The 22450-nt window shown below is 34.4% G+C and overlaps 1 protein-coding gene across 1 annotated transcript in view; it reads left to right on the forward strand.

Moving 5' to 3' along the window:
• ADAMTS6 (ADAM metallopeptidase with thrombospondin type 1 motif 6) overlaps positions 1-20754 on the forward strand; it is a 145007-nt gene extending 124253 nt beyond the window's left edge. The window contains exons 21-25 of the mRNA XM_021534377.3: positions 2872-3001; positions 6465-6669; positions 10209-10385; positions 11566-11722; positions 16975-20754. Coding sequence (XP_021390052.1) covers positions 2872-3001; positions 6465-6669; positions 10209-10385; positions 11566-11722; positions 16975-17084 — 779 coding nt within the window. The 3' untranslated portion in view covers positions 17085-20754. The remainder of the gene's footprint in view (positions 1-2871; positions 3002-6464; positions 6670-10208; positions 10386-11565; positions 11723-16974) is intronic.
• The last annotated feature ends 1696 nt before the right edge of the window (positions 20755-22450 follow it).

The following is a 22450-nucleotide window of genomic DNA, read 5'->3' on the forward strand; positions in this document are numbered from 1 at the left end:
TGACCTGATGAGTGAGCTCAGAAAGTATGTCTGGGTTAACCAGCATGCACTAGTTTTGGAGATGCAAGTTTCACTATGTATTGGTACTGGCATCTTTATAATTAACTGTTGCAATCACAAGCCACAATTTTTGGGATTGCTTTTAAAAATAGATACAGCATTTACATGCCTGCAATTTTAATTCAAGAATAAAATCTGCTCTATGTAATTTAAAATTTGGCAGCTGAAAATCATGCAGACTATTTGTGAATTGAAATCTACAAAGCATTTCTGTTCTCAGGAGATTATGGTCACTAAACCATGGGAGTTTTGTTTTCTCTTAGGATTGCATTGACCAGTCATGAGGACATTTTTTGTCTTTTATTATAAACTAAAAATCTGTAGATTTGAAAGAATGTTTCTATCTAACTGCTTGTAATTATTCCCCCCAGTGTTTAAATGAACATGTTTATCTGTGCATTTAATATTACTTTTGAAAGAGACTATATACTCAGGGAAGAGTTCATAATTTAAAAATAATTTTTCAATACAGGGCATAACCAAGTTGTATCTATTGTCTGGATAAAAACAGCACTTAGAACTTTTTCCATTTATTTTTCTTGTCTTAAAAGTTATTATCTAATTTTTTAATCTAATATTTTAATAAATAATATTAAAATTAGACAGAAATTATGTAAATTTTATATACTGTGTGACAAGATATTGCAGAACTTTTAAAAAATGGATTAATGTATCTCCTGGAATCAACTAAAGATTCTTCACTGTAAATGAATAGGGTGAGTACTGTCTTACAGGTGATATACTACCTGAACAACATTCAGTTAATAACACAAATTTTTTAAAGCTGAGTGATATTTTGCAATCATAGAAGTTTAGAATATTTTCTTATTACAAAATTCCTCAAAAACTAATTTGTTAAAGGTGCCAATTTTTAGCCAAATTCTAGAAGGAAATGTGTCTGATGCCAGTAGGAAATACAGTAAAAATATAACATTAATATCAATGCTATCCAATAAGTACATTTGTGAGAATGGTGTGCATTATTACAATGCTTAATTCTAAACTGTGTAAAAATTATTTTTAACTAAATGTATTTGAGGAAAATATCATTATGAAGTCCACATTCAGCTGATTCAACCAAGAGAATTAAGGCACTTTGTGATAGAAAGGATAAATGATTAGTCAGAACTCAGCATGAATTGTATATCAGCTAGCAGTGCCACATTACTGGCATTGCTGTTTGTCTAGGACTGTTAAATACTATTTCTTATTGTAATGAAATGTGAGCAGAAAATTGCTAGGTTGTCAGGCCTATTTGAATTATTGTCATCTGTTGGCAGTTTTTGCATTGATTATAGAATTCAAGGTGAATCTTCTCACAGCTTCTCATATATTTATATCTTTCAGTTATTTTTCAAGAGCCAAAGAGGATGCTATTTCCTTCCCCTCCAAGGGAAGGCTAAGAGAATTGGGTTTGTTTAGCCTGGAAAAGAGACAGCTTAGGTGACCTAATAACAGGCATCTAGGATTCAAAGGAAACCTACAGAAAAGATGGAGAGGGACTTTTTTTAAGAGCATTTAGTGACAGGACAAGTGGGAATGGCTTCAAATGGAAAGAAAGGAGGTTTAGATTAAATATTAGGAAAGAATTCTTTACTGTGAGGTTGGTGAGGCACAGAACAAGTTGTCCACTGAAGTGGGCTATCCAGTCCTGGTAGTGTTCAAGGCCAGGCTGGATGGTCAAGTGGAAGGCTCCCTGCCCACAGCCTGGGTTTTGGAACTCTATGATCTTTAAGATCCCTTGCAACCAAGTCATTCTATGAGTCTATATATGTCTTAAAATGAAGAGATGGCTGTAAGGTAAAGTTAGCAGATATTTGTAGCCAGGAGGTTTTAATCTCCATTTAATTAATGCATTTCACATTTTGGAATAAGTTAAATGATTGATTCTCTTTTGAAGAAAGGTACAGGACTTTTTGAAACTTTTAAATACAAAGAATGCCATTATTTCAGATTTATAACTATACATGTTCAATAAAAACTGCCTGTGAATTGCAAATACACATTTTTAAAATTCTAATAAACATCTCACAGCATGTTTTTAAGAGAGAAGTAAGGCAGTGTGTATTGCAACAATATACTGCCATCATACCAGTGGTGCTTTACTGCTTAAAAAAAAAAACAACTCAGAAAACATGCTTAATATACTACCTTATCATGTTGTCTTGCCAGTGATATACCATGTTTTAGCAAACTGCCTGTTGATGGTTAACAGTGAAAGAGGAACTGGATTTGCCAGGCAGAATGAATATTCACAGAGACATACTGCCTCCTTCAGAATGAATTATAGTTCTTTTCTTTTATTGAAAAAAATGTAGGATAATATATGCAAATGCAACACCTGTTTCCCAGTATTGCTGGTTGTTTTAAACCAGAGCACATAAACAATAATTCTGCATTGAAGTGTGACCACATTCTATTTGGTGTTGTTTTCTTTGGAAATTTAAGTGTCTTTACTAGGAGAGGATGGCAGACAGAGAATTTTGTGCAGTATACAATAAAACTAAACAAACTTCTAGTAAATTTATAAATACATTCCCCCTTTTTTTTTTTTGTTTTGTTTTGTTTTGTTTATTTTAAGAAAACAACAGAATCTTAAATTCCTTTCTCGGTGGGACAGCCTAAAAGTGAAGGAAATTTTAAAAATTATGGTGGTTAGGGAGCATTCAAGCATTTTAAATTCTCACTGCTGTAGACTTTGGCCAAATAAAGTGGGATGGTAGAATTAATAATCAACAGGTGAAATGCAATTATACTCAAAAATTAGAAGAGCAAGAATGATTAATTAATGGTCTTTCATTTCATCTCAAGGTGTCCAGAAACAAGAGGTGGTGTGTAAAAGGCTGGATGACAGCTCCATTGTACAAAACAATTACTGTGACCCTGACAGTAAGCCTCCAGAAAACCAAAGATCCTGCAACACTGAGCCTTGCCCACCTGAGTAAGTCATTAGTCACTTACGATGGACATTGGTTTTGCACAGAAAGATAAGTCTTCATCATCTATAATAAATCCTGTTAACCAAATAAGATTCTCATCTAGTATTCATGTCCTGTCTTACCAGAAAAGGTTTTTAGTTTCTTGTTCCTCTAAAATAATCTCTCAAAAATGCATTGAGGATCTCTGTTTGATTGAGGAACAATAGTGATGTTTGAACTACACCAAACCCTGTAAGTAAATAGATTATAGCAAAACAGTTTCTTAGGATGTGAGTGTCATATGCAATGAGTAGTGCACAGAGTAGAACTGGGGACCTTTCTTAAGGCAACAATGATAAAAAAATGTTTGGGTGAGACAACTTTACCCTAGTTATTAATATTGCATCTGAAATGTTTACCATATTTTGAAGTATGTTATATTAACATTTGTGTAGAAGTGTTCACTTGAGAAGTACCAAATATAGAAACTTATAAGTAGACCAAACAATTTCCTGCAAATAGTTTTGTCAAACCTTTTCTCCAGAATATTCACTGTTGTAGAGTAATGCTGTATGCCTTTAGGATTACGTGCTTAGATTCTGTTTCGGTTTATTTTTAAAGATAGTGTATGCTATATATTTATATTTAAAACCCCAGCAGCTCATTTGATCAAAAATGTAGTTTGGCAAGGACATAGAGCATACCTAAATCTTATTACAAAACCTGTTTAGAAACAGTTGTGATATTTTGTACTAGAAAATTATATCAGCATGTGAACAACAGCTTTCCTTATACTTTGGAAAAAAACAAATAAAAACTTGTGGAAAAGATGGAACAAATACAACAGTTTATTGATTCCCAAGCTGTGGTTAGTTTGACTTTGGTGATAATCTGTGTAGCTGTATTCCAACTGGGTGTGAAAATCATTAATGCTGAGTAAATTAAGATTGTGCACAATACTGTGGTCACCTCTAAATGTCTCTTAGAAATTGCTAAATAGTAGCATGAAAGAGACTGTAAGGAATAAGACAAGATTAAATGCATTAAATCACAGCAGGTCAATGAACTTCCAACTAAAGTCAGTCTCTTCCCCAGGTATTATTAGCTGCTTCCCTGGTGTGGTGCATGGTTGCAGGATGGCAGAGAACTATCTCTTACACCTCATGTCATGTAACACTCATTTGGCGTAAAGCCAAGTGAAGTCATTGCATTGCTATTATGTTTGAATGAATAAGCTGTATCAGACAGGTCTAAATTAGGTTGAAATAATTGTCCCCACAGTCTATGTGTAAATATATATTTATTCTGGAAGGATATGCATTTGTTCTCTCTGGATTACATTGTTTGGCATGGCTCTGAGTGCACCAACTATGTGTACCTGAGAACACGACTTGAACAGCAGTCACGTTTGATCAGTTCCTTTTTACCAAACACATTCCAATGCCTTCCTTTGTGTGGCTTGACTATTAGCAAATTAACATTTTTAAAAGAAATGTTAACAAAATTATTCCAATCTAGTTTAATTTAAGGAGTCTTTGTGTTGTTTTTTTTTATTTGGTTTTTTTTTTTTTCCTTTTTCACTGACACTACTTAAAAAAACCCCAAAAACTAATAAAACCCAGCCCACAAAGTGGGAAGCTTTTGGATCCCCATCCTTTACAACAGGGATATTGATGAACATGGTGAAAGTTAAGACATCAGTATTCAGGAAATGGGTAGTGTATGAATTATCTACTTCAACATATCACAGCAATTCAACCCATGTCAGCCTCCGTTATAATGTTCCCCCCAGAGTGGGTACTAAGTGCCAAACTAAGGAAAGGTTTGACAATTCCTGATTCTCTAAGTAATCTAGTAGAAGGCTATTCAAATAACAGATAGTTATTCAAAGTTTGACTGTTTTGACAGAAAGTTTTATCGAGCAGTAAGACTTGGTGGATGGACTGGTGAAATATTTCCTTTTTGGTTAGTACAATTCTACTCTTCTCATGGTATATACCAAAAGCAATGAAAATTATACCCTTTCTAAATGACTGCCTGTTACATTATACTTGATGTCCTTGAACAACAGAAGACTATGTTTGTTTTCAATAAGTTGTTTGTTATTACAGTAACTCTTACATTTCAGATTTCAAGAAAATGCTCTTCTATTTCTATGAATTAGAAATAGTGCTGTCTTATCATAAAGTATAAATATTAAAAGTACCTGAGAGCAAAGTCACTTGAGCAAATCGCAATTAACTCTGCAGCCTCTTGAAAGCTCTGAAGAGCTTTGGATTCCCCCTACTGTGGTGAAAGTGTAAGATTTTTTGATGAAGAATAACAAATTAACTCCCTTTGGCTGTGAAAGTAATGACAGGTTATGACATAATGGTTTCCATTTCTGCATCAGTATAGTTTCATATTAGGATATATTACACGTAATGTAACAAAATAGGATAGCAGAAATTCTTTTTTGACAGCACCTTGAGAAAATGACAGATCTTGTGAGGTAGCTCCAGGCATGCCACCAGGAGCATCTACAGTGACTGACATGCCTGGCATTTTTGGCATTTTGGCAATAAGTGATAGCATACTAGACTTTAACTTCATCCTTTTTAAGGATGACTCAGGTGAGTAACTAATTAACATAATAAATATTGAAGACCAAATGTGCTCATCAATATGAAGAGATATTTCTATTTAATTGAGCTGCATTAGTCATTCATATGTAGAAATGTATAACATTGCAGCCAGATTAATAGCTACTTTAAGCTCTGCAGCAGCACAAAGCAATCTAATATTTATAATTCTTAGTTTCTACTATGTATGCAGAAACAGTCAGAAGTTCCCTCTACCACCTATAATGTAATTCTTTAAATTTTAAAGGAGTTTGTTGAAATTATTGTTTTTATGAGATGAATTCATATCTTACTAGTGTTTGCTTCAGTTTAAAAAATGAGAATATTTTACATTTCAGTGTAGTCTTTTATTAAAAAGTTACAAATGTCTCATTATCATATGAGAAATTAACTCCCAAAAAGCCCAGGTTTGAGATAAAATTATTTTATTGCAATGATACAAAAGAGGCAAACATCTTAGTTTTTGACTTGTGATGTAACTTTCAGCAGTGGTTCCCAGACATTTCCAGTTGCAAACCATTTTCACAGAAATTATTTCAGGCAAGTCCAATACAAACCTACATAAATAGCTTCAGTTTTGTCAGTCTCAAACACTCCTTTCTGACTACTACAGGCTAGGATGGAAATTGCTGCTCTAGCAAATACAAAGCAGTGTTATTATTGGAAGATACTCTTGCAGTGGGGCATAAATTAAAATATTCAGTAAAAGGACCCATAAATTTCTACTTTATTTCACCATGAATGTGTGCATTGTTAAAAATTCCTTTGGTTTAGTGATTTAAACTGTTTGCATTCTTGGTTTGTGTAGATATCAGCTCTGTTTCTGAAATGTATTTAACTGAGCCTCCTAACATTTTCCGTCCAGATGGTTTATAGGAGACTGGTCAGAGTGCAGTAAGACCTGTGATGGAGGAATGCGTTCACGAACAGTTCTCTGCATCAGGAAGATTGGGCCTTCTGAGGAGGAGACGCTGGACGCTGCCAACTGTTTAACACACCGGCCTGTTGAAAAAGAGCCCTGCAACAACCAGTCCTGCCCCCCACAGTGGGTTGCTCTGGACTGGTCAGAGGTAAGGAAATGTCACTGTGTTAGCTCATTGGCAATAGTGGAGGCAGGGCCTCTGACCACTAAATACTAGTACATTTTCTGTCAGAGCTTGCTAAGTAAAGGATTAATAGGAAAATCTCCCAGAGGATGTTTCACCTGTGCCTCATTGTTTTGTTTCCTGCCTCTTAGGAAAATGCCCATGACCTACAGAGTATCACTATAGCCTAAATTAGCTCCTTCTCTCCCACAGGCATCACATACTGGTTACCTAAAGTAATTTTACACTTTGTTATCCTATCTAGGCTTTTATGCAGCAAGATCATGTAATGATTTTGAACGAAATAATTCTAATTTAAAGATTCAAACTTTGCTAAACTTCCGATTGTGATAATTAATCAGGATTGTGAAAAAGGACCAGGTTTCCTTCTGGTATGGATTTTATTTGTGTAGCTTGGCAGACTGTCTTGACTGACAATACCATTTTAATATAATGAGAAAAGTTGTTTTTCTTTTGTCTGTTAATGGTTTATAGAAATATAATGTATTAAAATCCCTATCATACTATAAATGAGAACATTTTTGTATGTGTGTTTATATGAATTTCTGACAGAAACATGAAAAGGAAAACAAGAGTGAACTTAAAAAATGAAGAGTTGAATACTCTTCCAATTGAAACCAGTGGCAAACCCTGCTAATTTTTTTCTGGAATGCAAGATATGAAGTTTTCTTTTCATTTTCAAAATAATGCATATTACAAATAAAACAATTACAGAACTGTTTTATTTTATCTGCTTATGCATTTGTTGATACTCAATATAATTACATGTTTTTAAAATTTTCAGTGATCATTAACAAGAAATTATATATCCTTTTGGTTAGAGAAACAGAAACATTTTGTAAACATACTGGTTAGATTAAGTTCTTAGGAGAATGTAAGCATGGTTTTATCAAATTGAAATAAAATCTAAGGATGTCTTTCCTACTGGAATGTAGTAATTCTTAGCTAGTGCCATAAGTTTTTTCACACTCTGTGATAGCTGAGCTTTGATAGAATTAATCTACCCACTCTAAACTACTCCTTTTATATTTTTCAGGATAATTATTTTTAAAAAGCAGAAAAAATATTCTGAGGATTTTTTTGGGAAGAGCCTTATCAGACAAGCACATATAACTTGCCTTCATGACTTACACAAAGGCAGTCAGAAATTCTAGAAGCATTTAGTAATGGAAATAATGGAAGATAATTTGTTCTCATTTGACTTATCTCAATATTTTCTTTTCATTTTCTTTGGAAGCGTACAATCTTTTTGTTAAATTTTATTGGTATCTATTATTTTTAGTGATTCAGTATTATTGAAGGCAACCTATTTCCTTCTTTCACTTCCATTTCTGGGATTCAGTGTAGTCCATCTTAGTAGAACTTATGCTATGTAAGTCCAGACAAGGGAGTGTTGTTCTCTTCTGGTACCAGTAGCTGGAAGAAGATTTTTCTCAGATGGCATCTTACATATAGATTCAAGACTGTGTCTTCAATTAGTACTAGAAGGAAGATGCTCCTAAACTCAAAGTTTAGTCCTTGTTGCTTGTTTGCTAACATCCATAATCTATAATTATGGAACCTCACAGGCCAATTGGGTTTTGACATTTTGACACAGTCCTTTCAACATGGTCACTTTTCTGTTTGTTTTGACAGACTGATGTGATTTTTAAGCACTTAGCTGGGAAGGGGCACATACTTTTACTTCCTACTTAAAAAGTCATGCATTTTACATTAAATACATGTGGGAGAAAGTACTCACAACACTCCTTGAAATTTGGACCAAAACTGATCAGTCATGATCATAACTTCGAAGACCTTACATAATAACTGTCCTTGGGCTTTGGTCTCTCTTTATCATTAGTATTATGTGTGTAGTTCTACTAGACATCTTCTCTTACTTCCCTCTTACATCTAGTTTTCTACTAGGCAGTGTGCACAAGATTTGGTGTTGAAGTATAGGGATGTTTGAAACTGTTTATTCTGTATCAAAATTCTGAATACTGAACTACTGCAGATAAAGAGTCTGTACCTCGGTAGAAAAAGATCAAATAGGGTAGAAAAGCTTAGGTTTTAAGGAAAGTGATTATATATCCATTTTGCATTCTGGATTATAAACTTCAAATACAAGACTTATCTTTATGCAGCCCAGTTTAAGATACTAAATCCAAGTGGAAATAACATTTGGAATAAACCTTTTATTCTATATGGACTAGTTTAGGTGCCTCTCTCTGGAGATTTTCTTCTTGTTTTGAGGTATATGTAGATAGAGCTATAAAATTTTACGTATTGGTAGGGTATATCCTTACATAAGACTGTGGAACTGTTTTAAAATTTCTATAAATTATTCAAAGATGCTTCAGGATTAGGCATAAAACAATTAAGTTTGCCTCAATCAAGTAATTTTTTTGAAAATTAATGATAGGGGTTTTTCTTTTTTCCCCAGTGATATAGTGAATTGTTTTGGATGTTTGGAAAGCCTTTGGTATGTCAACTCTTGAATATTGCTCCAGTTCCACATAATGTTGCTTCCCAAATAATGTTTTGTCTCTACATATTAAAGTCAATTCCAATCTTGAACAGGTTAGCATAATCTGCATGTAAAGTTTATGCTGTCAAAAACTGATTCTGATCCAAATACTGCGGATATGCTTATGGGATAATGGTTAACATGCCAATAAAGGATTCCAAAACCATACGTACAATGTCTCATGCCAAAAAGAGGCTGATTTGGGAAAGGTCTTGAGTTATAATTTCGTTAGCACTTGTCTCTTCCTCATTATGCAGTTGAGCTACTGTGTATGACAGTTAATGGTGAGTAGCAAAAAGGAAAGAGAATGACAGCAGCACCATGGTGAAGGAAGATAAGGAAAAGCAGTGATCATCAGGCCTGCTCCTTTTCAAGTGGCTGTTTTATTGTCTGCTGTCAGACTAGCACAAGAGAGATAAAAGGAGAGAAAACTATGAAATAAGAGTTAAAATTTAAATAGGAAAAGAGAGGAAAGCATGCACTGTAGGAGAGGGTATCATATCTTGATATATCTGAATGATGTGGTTTCTATGAAGTCAAATCCAACATTTATCTTTCCTTTTGTGTATTGGTGAAAAAATTTATTCATTGTCTGTGGATAAAGTGAATGAAGACCATATTAAGGTGATATTAAGGACAGACTGTCTTATTCTTAATTATTGAAACACTCAAATTGGTTTCATAATAGTGCTACATATGGCAGACCTTTCTGCTTTAGTGTTTTTCTTAAGCCTGACATAAATAATGTCATTGTAGTCTAAATATAAACAGCAAAGGAAATTTAAAACTTAGAAAAATTTGTACATAATGAAACAATCTTCAGTCATCTTATGCGTGTTTCTAAACATTTAAAAATTATTATTACTGTATTGTGATTATAGTTGAATTGTAAGATCATAAATCATCATGTCCTGTATTATAAATTGCATTTTTGAGAGTTTCATTGGTGTTTTACTGAGATTTTAATTATTTATTTGAATAAATTTTTTTTCAGTGCACACCAAAGTGTGGCCCAGGATTCAAACACCGAATTGTCCTGTGCAAAAGCAGTGATCTTCTAAAAACCTTTCCAGCTGCACAATGCCAAGACGAGAACAAGCCGCCAGTGCGCATCCGCTGTAGTTTAGGCCGATGTCCTCCTCCTCGCTGGGTTGCTGGGGACTGGGGACAGGTGGGACAGTTCATGCAAGTCTTCATTGCTGTTAGTCTCCCACATTAGCACCTCGTAGTCTAAGATGTCCCTGGAGATAGATAAGAGGTGGTTCCTGTGGCTGAGGGAAACAAAAAAATTCTCTCCTTTTGTGTCAGATTGAAACGTGATTCTTTGTGATGATTGTCTAAGAGCAATCTAGTTTCTGCTGGATGAGTTTCTCCATGCACTTTAAAGAAAAAAAAGATTCTTACTTTTAAAAGATTTTGGAAATACAAAGATTTTGGAGTGTTGCAGAATGTACTATTTTTAAAACACATTTAACTTCCTTGAGAAACGTAATGGAAATATAAAGCCTATTCCTATTGTAGTAGCACATCTGTATATATATCTATCTCTGAAAACCCACACTTTGAGATCAATATAATTTTTTACATAAAATATTGAATTATCATACAGGAAGATAAATTACTCCTGGACAGGCTGAATAATGCTGCCATTATGCCATGCTTCAAAATATGATTTACTAAGTTTCCTTCTTTTTTTTATGTTTTTGCATCTCAGTAGTGATCAATGGCCTACTCTTAGAATATTAAATTATGAATAATTTGCTGTTTGTGGAGCAATTTTCCTCTAATGAAAATGAAACATTTTATTTAATTAACCAATGGAAAATAATTTGCAATATTACAATCTAGTTGGCTTTTTTTCCTGCTGATTCTTCAGATCCACCTTTATATTTAATTAATATTGTACTAAAATTGTAACTAGTTAGTTACAGAAATTAAAAATGTTTTCAAACAGCAAAGTCTATTTGTTTGAAAGATATCTACTTTTCTCTGAAAAAAAGTCCTGTAGCAGAATTGAATTATTGTTTTCTTTGGTTTTTTTCTTCTATATTTTAGAGGGTCAGTATGATATATGAAATAGAGTAAATTGTATTCTGATATCTCACATCTGAACTGCTCAGGGAGTCCATATTTCATTGCATTTTCTTTTCTTTAAGAGACAAGTGCTCATATGGGTTGTAAAAAATCCTGGAATATTTTATGATAATTCTTTTTTCTATTAATCAAACATCTTCCAATGCCTGTCTTCTATAAAATTTGTGGATATGAAGTGTTTCTGATTGCTTCCTCTTGCTTTATTATATATTTAAAAATTAAACACAGGGTTTCAAGTTTTTTTTCTCCTTCATTAGTGTTCTGCACAGTGTGGTCTTGGGCAACAGATGAGAACAGTACAGTGCCTGTCATATACTGGACAAGCATCCAGTGAGTGTTCAGAAACTCTCAGACCTCCATCAATGCAGCAGTGTGAAAGTAAATGTGACAGTACTCCCATTTCCAATACAGAGGGTAAGTCTACCATCTTAATATTATTTCTTCTGAAAAGAGTAAAGTGACATAGTCAGCATTGCTGCATTGGTAAAAGTCTATATGACATCATCTCTCAGGCTGTGAATGACTTCTTAAAAATTATTTTCTGCTTAGTCATTGTAGCTCAATGGTACAGTCAATGAAAACCTAAATACATACTGTTTGTTTAAAAAAAATATCCTTAAAATATATAGCCTAAGTCATGGGCAAAATACCTACTGTTTGTGTCATTGATTTTCTAATATCTTCATGAGTTCAATGGAAATGTTCATAATTGCAGGGGGAGCTTAATACACTTTCATCCACTGACCTCCTACCTGCCTAATCAGTGTTAAACACAGCAATGTAGTGGCAAAAAATAGTGTTCATTGGAAGACTGGGACCATAGATTTTGTGCTACATGGTTCTTGTAAGAACAAGTCTGTTGTTACACTTTGACATCCTTTCAGCTTCTTCTAACTAACTTTTTTTTTGATTTATAATGCTTGTTCAAAATAATTATAGTATTTTTTGCACTATACAGTCCAATTTAATTAGACTATTAACTCACTTCATCAGAATGTATTTTTGGTAGTGAATATATGAGATAATATTGTGAAAAGAAGCTTATTCACACTTATTAAATACTTTGGATATGAACATGCAAGTGGTCTAGACCAAATTATTATGAAATGCCGACTTCAAAGTAGATTTGGAGTTCTAGGCAATAAAAAATATGTTTGCTCATTGATTATAAAATTCAGAATAGTTTCTCATGAGATAAGTACAATTCATTTTGTGTGGAAGAAGAAAAGGAATAGAAAATTCTCCAAATTATCAAATTACACAGCAAAAACAGTCACTCTAAAACACTTATTCCCAAAATTTGTATTCCCTAAATTTTAAGTACCTGACTACAATGTCACTAGCACTGCTGCTTTTAACATAACTCATCTCTGTGCAGTATATAATTGAGTATTTTTACACAAAATCTCTTCCTACATTGGAGTTTAATGTCCTATTTATGTGGAACAAATGCTCTGTGTTAAATTTTTTTGAAGGCAAGTTTATCCTGCTGTCTACTCAGATTTGGTGGTCATTCAATGTCTAGTCTATCCATCGATGTCCATGCCATAGATTCAAAATTGTTATAAAAGTCTGGCAAATAGAGATGTCTGTGATGAAATGGAACCATACTAAGATTGTCCCAGAAATACACTTATGCTTCAATGTATGAACACTATAATTCACTATTTTTAGTAAAGTTTGCATTGCTTCTGTTTAGTGCTCTCAAGAAATCTTTAAGTGATAATTATCAATCTAGGAAACTTTCTGCCTTTTAAATCTCACAGGCTACATGTTATTTTATATCCAGACACAAATGTTGATTTGAGTCAAAAGTAAGGAAGGTAATAAATTACTTATAAGTGGACATGATTCAGTCCCCGTCTCCTCTTAATTTCTAAATAACAAGGGCATATTGTTTATAGTAATTTCACTAATAATTCTTCAGTATTATGAGAAAATATGCTAATCTCTTATAGAAGAATGCAACTGGGGATTTTCTGTGTGTGATATCTGTACACTGGGTGGCCTGAACTTCCCTACAGTAGAACTGTGCAGGATAGCTATGTACAGTGAGTCTGTTGGTAATTGTGTTTTTAGGGACCCACACCTTCACTGGAAAATTTTGGGGATCCACAAATAAAAAATATTGAAAAACACTTCTACTGTATTCTTGATGGTTGTCTGTTCTTTGGCCCGCACTCTGAGAGAGCCAGGTGCAAGTTAGCTCCTTATTGACAGTCATCCAGGCTCATTAGCACAGTTAAGAAGAATCAAAGGAAAAAAGATATAGCACAGTATCTTCCAAAGGATATAGTTCCCAAAACATTGCTGCTTAGCATCCCATTTGTGTTTATGTCTCACACTGGCAGTATTTATCTCAAAACACTTAACAGTATAATATGCTTAGATGATTTCAGAAGAATTTCACTGCAATCTGTGAAAGACTAAGGTTGCCCTATCCCAAAATTAGGCAAAAATTCTATCTTCAAGGTATTTTTTTCAATACTTGTATAAGTATTTCTTATATATATTCTAATTTATAAATATTTTACAGCTTCTCTTGAATAGTGAATAGGAGAAGCACAAACAGGATTTGCAGAATAATGAGCAGGTTTGGCACATTTTCTGCTTTAAAAAAGTCCTCTTAGACACAAGAGGAGTTGACATCTCTTAGTGTAGTAAAGTGTCAGCCTTTTAAACAATGAGGCTTATCTTTTTCACCATCCTGGAGATGATGAAAAGATTCCAAGAGCTAACTAATCCTAAAGAGCACATATATTTTTGGAAAAGTAGTATTTTCTGTAAGAAATTTTGGAGTTATGATATTTTGTTGTGAATATATTTGTGAGTGGGGCATGCTGTGCCTCTGCTCACTTCTGTCACTCTGCAGATACAGTGGGATGTGATCTGCCTATCAGTATTTGGGTTTCAAGGAAGGAGTCAGGTCACCCAGAGAAAAGGGTTTGTCCACTTCAGAGTGCATGTGTGTAGCAGAGCATACCTGCCCACACACAGGGACTGTGTCCATGTGCCACCCTGTAGCACTGCCTTGTGCTTTGGGCTCCGCTGTGGGGCAAAAGCAACTTCAGCAGCAACGCACTGATTTGCAGCAGGTCAGATTATCTGGGGGGCTCTTCCTGTTTCAAACCCCAGCAAACCTGATTCGCTTTGTTTGCTAAATGCCTGTGCTCGCACACTGTGGATCCTGTTCAGCAATTTCTTAGCAATTTAATTTTGCTACCCAAAGATAAAATCAAACAGGGTTTTGAGAAGGCTTGAACCACTCCGCAGTGTAATGATTATGTTGGTGAAACTTGGAAAATTTTTCTTTGGGAAAGTATGGGTTGTTTGCATAAAACAAGAGTCAAAAGTTTGAGGATACAGAAATACTAAAAGAAAGTTACATTGAATTTTGTCATATTTTACATGTGCTTTAGCTCTGGGGTTTTCAAACGTTTAATTGGTGGCTTATTGTAGATGTGGTTTTGATGGGCTGCCACTAATGTGGGTAATGTTGCATTTTCTGCTGAAGTGAACTACAGGAATCATCTACCGCACCACTTGAAATCTATTCAGAATTATTCTATTCTCTTAAATACATATATGTCTGCTGAATCTAGACTGCTAAAGCCCATTTAAAAGTTTACCTGAAAAACTGTTTTGTCTATTTTTATGTCATTTCAGTTTTTCTTCTATTTCATTATACATCTTTGCACTTTCTTTAGCTGGAGGCACAGTGACATATTGTGGTTTTTTTTAAATGTAAAATTATAGTTAATATCATAATATCATGTCATCTAGCCACAAATTTCAGCAAGGAAGAGCTTGTGCATGTAGCTTACTGAAACTTATTAACACTTGTTACTAGAAACAAAAGGAACTCTGCTAAACCTTCTCCATTCAGCCACAGCCCTATGAAGAATAGGCTACTTCATTAGCTACCATTATCTATTTCAAAACTGATTTTTAAAACAGAAGTTTTGGGGAGCTTCCAGAATATTCTCTCATTGCTGTCCAAATGGCATCAGCTGAACAGAGTCCTGTTTTACTCAAGAGGAAGAATAACTTAAAAGAAATATGAAAAAGGATCATTTGAAATCCTACTTTTAGAAAAAAATGAGTCAGTGGTTATACTTGTATTCAACTAAACACAGTGGGTTTGAGGGTTATTTTTGGGATTGAGTGAATTTTTAATGTCTTGTTGAGATGAAGTAAACTTTTTATTTTACACTTCACTTCACGAACATGAGTACCTGAAATATTTCTGGAAGAGACTTGACCTCTTTTGTGAAGAGTGTTTGAAATTCAGTCTAATACAGTGACCATGTGTGGTTTCTAGTAGAGAAATATATGTGTTTCTACCCGCTACCCACAATATCTTTTTTCCTGTCACTCAATTATGTTTCCATTAAGAATTAAAGAATTAGAAAAGCAGTATGTTAAACATCATGTAGGTGGAGTGAAAGAATTGCAATGAAAGTGCTATATCTGTGTTAATGACATGAAAGTAAGTAATTTCCTACCTACTTCTTGCTTAGCTAAAAGCATGCATTTTGCCATTTATCAGAAATACTGACCAATACAGACCTGGAAGTTCAGCCTCAATAATGCTTTCCTAGGTTCAAATACTAAAAAATTCTCATCTGCAACTCAATTTGCTACTACAGTGTGCTTGCAAGTGTTAATCCACTATATGTAACACCCTGCCCCAGAGCAAGAATCATGTACTAGGAGATTATATGGAGACTAAAGATCTGTAGAATCTATGTGTGTTATTGAATTCTCGGATGTAGCCCTTTCTTGAGTTATCAGGAGTATCAGGATAAGAACTGAGCACAGATCAAACTATTCCATTCTCCATTCCCACATTCTTTCTACAGGTGCAAAAAATGAGCCAGAGGAATACCACAGCATTTTCCAGCTCCTGTTACGTACCCACAAAGTCACTTTATATGCAACCTGTGTGGGATGCAAAAGAATGAAACCTTCCTCCATGGGGTTGAGCTCAGTTCTCCCCTCCTGGGAAAGCTACTTGCCAGTACAACAGGGCAGTTGAGGCAGTAAGCCCAGCATAAAGGGAAAACACAAGTTTGAGAAAAACCTTTTATGTCTATTACATGCGTAAACTTCTAATGTAAAATAAGTTGTGGATGTGTGGAACCAAGCCTAAAGTATAATCCACCATTCATTTTGGTCACTGAACTCAACCTGTTGGTACCATTATTTGTAACACTTACGTAATATTCTGCATCCCTCTTAGGTTGCAATGCTCATTTTGTTTTAAGGATTCTTACAAATATATGGACATGAATCATCATAATGATAATCTCTCATGGAAGAATAAAGTAACTCCTGAGAAGGAAGTAAATATGTAAAGGAAGTAGAAGGAAATAAAAACGTAAAAAAATACCTCACATTTTCTAACTGTGTAAAGTGATGATTTATCCCAATAAATAATAGTTCTTCCAAGGCAAAGACTACTCACTTCTAAATGTCGAAAACCCTGCAAATGTTTTTATGGCTTTTAAAATTTGCAATATTTTATGCACTAGACTGTACTAGAAAGAGTAGCTACAGAGAAAGCAAGATAGATGGATAGAGGAGAAGCATATTAAACATCAAATATCCTTTGTACTTTAAGTTATAGATCTGATTTTTTTCTCTTTAATGTTCTTAATTGTTAGAGTGCAAAGATGTGAACAAAGTGGCCTATTGCCCACTGGTGCTGAAGTTCAAGTTCTGCAGTCGAGCATACTTCAGACAGATGTGCTGCAAGACCTGCCAAGGACACTGACCCACAGGAAGCAGAAGAATGTGCCTTGTTTTTATCATTGTGGAAGAGTGTCCATCAAAGAGAGCCACACAGCGGAATAAGATTGACGTCCTTGCAAATGCATTACCCTGTGGAAAACATAACCACTGGTCAGCCCCAGCTGACAGGATTTCAATATTATTTTAACTTCTGTGAAGTGGGATTTATTAATCCAAAGTGCTGGACACAGTATGAGGGGATCCCAAATTTGAAAGATTCACACAACACATATAGATAGCTTACTGTGGAACATTTGTGTTCTTTTGACTAAATCCAATAGTCTGTTTACATCCATGGACCATTAAAATAACTTTTATTATGGACTTAGCAATGACACTGAATCCATTTCTATTTAAAACTGTTTAAAATGTAGTTCTTATGAGTTGGTTTACTATGGAAGTAAAAAATAATCAAAAAAAAGTTAATTCATAGCTTAAAAATCTTAACTATTTTATCTCTTGACACAGCACCACAATTTAAATTATAAAATGAGCTTTGAAATGTTATTTAAGGAGCATTTAAGAAATTTTTTAGAAAAAAAAAGTATTTTTCCTTCATTCCACCTATTTCCCTTTGGAGTAATCCATATTTCCTGAACACTGCTGTGAGCCATATATAAAGCTATACTAAATAGAACAACCATGAGGGACTTAGTTTTAAGAGGTGCAACAGTTATTGCAGTGGTGCATTAAATACAAGTGTGCTGTGAAACAAAATGAAATCTTCACTGCAAGTTTATAGCCATCTTACCATTGTACAAGTGAAACAGAACTGAAAGGAATACAGTTCATTATCATGGGGAGGCAGACCCCAGCAGTGGTGAAGACTGGATTGCCAGTTCCTTCACTGCTACCATAAAGATTGTTTAGGATTTACACTTTGACTCCAGCTCACTTTTGTTTACAACACCAGCCACAAAGAAGAAACAACTTTGTGGGCTTCTAGATCTGGTTTACATATTAGCTTTGATTCTCCAAAACTAAGTGATTTGAATGCAGATGATAAGTCTACTGTGTAATAGCAACAATCCTTTGCAAAGCTGAAAGTTAAAATGGATTCCAGATGTTCCCTCCTTTGATACCATAGCAGAGGTATTGTTTACGAGAAGGAATATGTGAATGTTCTATTCAGGAGACCGTATCTGAGTAGCAAGGATTGCAACCAAAGAATAAGTGACTCATGGAGGTATCTAGGTTCTGTTTTCAAATGAGAAGTCAAAAGTGTGCTCGAGTCAAGAGGCCTGTGCCTGGAATAAGGCACACTGGAAAAGGGATGGCTGTTCTTCTGGCTGCCTTCACCTAAATGGCCAGGTAACTATTTGAAGCTGGACCATATTTAAGCAAGGGGCAGCTTTCAGCATGAGACTGAAACAAATTCATGCCTGTAAATTAGAAGCTAGATAGTGAATAGTCTTAACTATTCACTGCCATGTTCCACTTATTCATATTACCCTATTTTTAATATTCACCAAATACTTAGTATTTTTAAAAATGAAACCAAATTTCTTAGGCAAGTCACAATCAGGAATATAACATTAAAAAGTTAATTGTCATGCTCCTCTTCCCCTTCACTTTTCAGTAACAGTCTCAACAAGGAGATAAGGAAAGTAGATATTACTTTATAATAATATATTGTACTTGAACATTTGCATTTTGCAACAGGTACTTCATGAATGTGATGGTGTGTCCAGCTATGACTCCTTTGTTATAAAACAGTTAAAATTATGTGAACAATAATGTGTTACAAATTCTAACTCAAATAGCACTTTTAAAAAAAATATTTTCAGTGAAAAATAATTTCAAAATATGATATTGAAGTGTACCAATGTATTTTACCAGTAACAAACCAAATATATTGCACACTACTTACTAATGTGAATTAACATGGAACAATAGATGCTGTTAAGAGGACTCATACTATGAAATTTCCCCAACATATTGACAATCTGTCAAGGGGTTTTGTGTAGCCCCATGTCTGTACTCATGACCATCAAATTCTTGTCATCTGCTACCTCTTGCCAGTATTTCCACTTCTGTACAATTGTGACCAGTTGAATTAATTTTCATTTGGCTTGCATGTATTCACATATGCTTATTATCTGTTGCTCTCATCACCATGTAAACAACTCCTGTTAAAACTGACACCAGTAGATAAAAACTCCCAAATTTTTGGGAGTTGCACATAGAGATTAAGGGCAGTATGTAGTCCTTGTCTGTTAAGTGAATTGACTTCCTATGTCCTTTTGACAAAACACCTTGGTGCTAACATGCCCTGGTTAGATCAGAAGTATGATGAAAGGGTAAGGGGTTGTTGCAACATTCCTTAAGCAAGAGGCCTCTTTGTATCAGGGTCCAGTTTTCTCCAGGACATGATTTTGTTTATCAGCTAATGTGTCATTTCAGCTAATGAGAAAAGGGTTTTCTCTGTATTGAAAATAAGCCCTTTTTTTTACCTCACTTAGGACATGAAAATTGTAAGGAATGTTTCCAAAGACACATTTTGCTCTCTTACTGGGGCTAGAACACCGGGGATTCTGATGTTTACTCTGCAATATAACAGCACTGAGATTGGAATTTAAAGAACTGCCTGGAGCCATGTTGAATTGTATTGTTAAAGGGAACAAAACACAGAATGTATATGGATTTGCAAACTAAGTAACGCTACAGACTAAGACTGAAATATGAAACCGAATTAAAAGAAAAATAATTGGTTTCAACAGCACAGTTCATTGCTGCTGCTACACTGTAGCCATCTATATAATCTAAGCTAAATAGTGTTATATTCCTAAATAGTGACAAAACGAGTCTTTGTGCAGGCTATAAATATGACAGACCTAGAATCAAATAGTACAATACAAGATGCAGAAACCTGGTGCTAGTACTTCTGCTGAGCAATACTATCAGCTGGTAAAGATCAAAACAGAAATAAAAATCTAAGATTAATCCTTCAAGGTGTATACATCCGAAATAGTCCATTTCATTAGGAACTTTATAAAGGAGTGAATGTCACATAGATATCCTTAATAGTACAGACTGAAATTACCTTTGTATTATTGTGATTAGTTGCTTATTATTTTATACTCAGTATTAATGTGGTACACTGTTACTTTATTATTATTTTTGCTTTTGTAAATTATATTCTAATTTATTGTCATGTTTCTTAACACTTGTTCTACATGCATTCTCCTGCTTGTAATAAAAACAAAAATATTGTAACACTTGATGCAGTGAAATTCCACACCAGGCACAGATTTGTTTTTAACATAGATAATTTAGTAAAATAAAAGTGCAGCTTTTAAGATTGATACCCATGATACAGTTGTCTCTTCCCTTACTTACAGTTACTAGAATTCTGTATGCTTAATGTTTGCTTCATCCGGTACATCAAAATATATATAAGGTGTCTTCTTTGAAGTAACATCTATGTTATGGTAGAATCCTGTCCTGGGCAGCGGCAATATTTGTCATATATAAGCAAATAAGGAAATAACAAAAAGGAAAAATCAAGAATACGGTCATGTACATTACTTACGTACTTAGTCTAAGCAGTGATGTAGATCAAGAATGAAATTATTGGCAGCAAAACTATTTTGTACTTCTTGGAATTATTACAGACAGTCAATAATAACAATAAAATGTCCTTCTTGCATTGAGTTTTTAAGGTTTTATCTGAAGTTTATCTGAAGCCATGGTATTTTTAAATGTAAAGAAGAAAGTAATTTCAGTAGACTTGGTGCTTGGGTAGCTGTTGCTGAGAGATGCTTCCTTTCTTACCTGGCACAGTACAAATAACTTGCTATAGAAATCTCTGATCAAGTCCTATGAAATATTTCTTATTTCTGAATTAAAATCTAATTTCTGGTTAAATGAACATAAACACTCCAATCTTGTGAATAAGATGTTAAAGAAAGAACCTTAAATGCATTGATGACATATTTAATAATATTGGTTATTCTTTGTTATTCTATCTACAATTAAGGATTCAAAAACTAATTGCTTGTTTTAAAAATATGGGTATTTCTATCTGTGCTTGATCACAAAATTTTTTTGCCCTTTAGATGAGAAGTTAAAGATGAAGTAGTTTCAGTAAATAACACAGTTTAGTGGCAGTTTTCTCTGACATTGTAAAGCTGTTGACTTTGCTCCCATACATTCACACTAAGTTATAATCTGATAGATTTCCCATTATTGTTCAGTTTGCAGTGATGTTTTTTCCTGCTGGTATTATGATGACAGACTGAGAACACTGAAACAGAGGTTTTTCTCCTTTCTTTTCTCCTGCTACCTTAAACCTGGCATAACCCATGATGACTGTAGAACTCCTGACACAAAATAATCCCTCCAGTCTTTTTAAAATTCATTTTTTTCACCAATTTGATACTGGGGTCAATCCTACTACTACAATTCTCTGTTACACTTTTTCAGTTTATTTATTGAGGAAATGAACACCATTTTTACCTGAGGGACTGTTTTTTCCTTTTCCTGACTTCCCTTTCTATACTGTTCTTGAGTATACTTACTGTTCTATCTGAAGCTCTCTGATGTACAAGAAGCATTTTTACATATCCTCTGTAGAATTCTGAACAGATTTTCTCTATTGTCCTGACTTCTTTATTCTTTTTTTATTGTTACTTGGAACTATGTCCCAGGACTTTTCTGGGTCCTCTTATGGAGGTTTACTGCAATGGACTTTGGATGAGTCCTGTGAGCCTCATCTGGAGGTAGTCAGTCATCAATCCAAGAGTCTTGTAGAAGACCATTACTATGCTGAGGCTATCATTCTGCAAGAATTGACGCCCTATCTGGCTGTTTTCCCTTCACCACAATCTATTAGGTGGAAGGGATGGATGACTGCTTCTGTGTGGTCCCTCCAATCTTCGTTCTAGACAGAATGGTGAAGGAGTATTTCCACACAGTAATCAGGATGAAATCCCAAACAGATTTATAAGGGCTCAGTCAGCCACAGAACAAGGTTCATTACAGAACTAGGGCATTGGTCATTTCCCAAGTGTATTTGGCCCAGCTAAAGTGGAAGTTCATGTCCAGTTTAGGAAAATGAGCCACTCAAAATGTGGGGTGGTATACATTTAAGGATTCTGCATCCTTAAACTGGCTTAACACCTTAACACCATGTGTAATTTCTTCTGTTTTGCATGAGACTGACATTTTCATTGAGCTGGACAGGGCACAGTTTATGTTCAGAGGTCATATAGCTGCCAATCAGAAAATTATTGAAGTCTGTTTTGGAAAAGATATATGTATTTCTACATTAAGGATTGGAAGATTAAATTTCTACAAACAGGAAGGCCTTTTCAGAGTAGATATATCAAGATCAGTAAATAAATAATC

This window comes from Lonchura striata, chromosome Z, assembly GCF_046129695.1.
Source record: "Lonchura striata isolate bLonStr1 chromosome Z, bLonStr1.mat, whole genome shotgun sequence".
Classification (NCBI taxonomy): domain Eukaryota; kingdom Metazoa; phylum Chordata; class Aves; order Passeriformes; family Estrildidae; genus Lonchura; species Lonchura striata.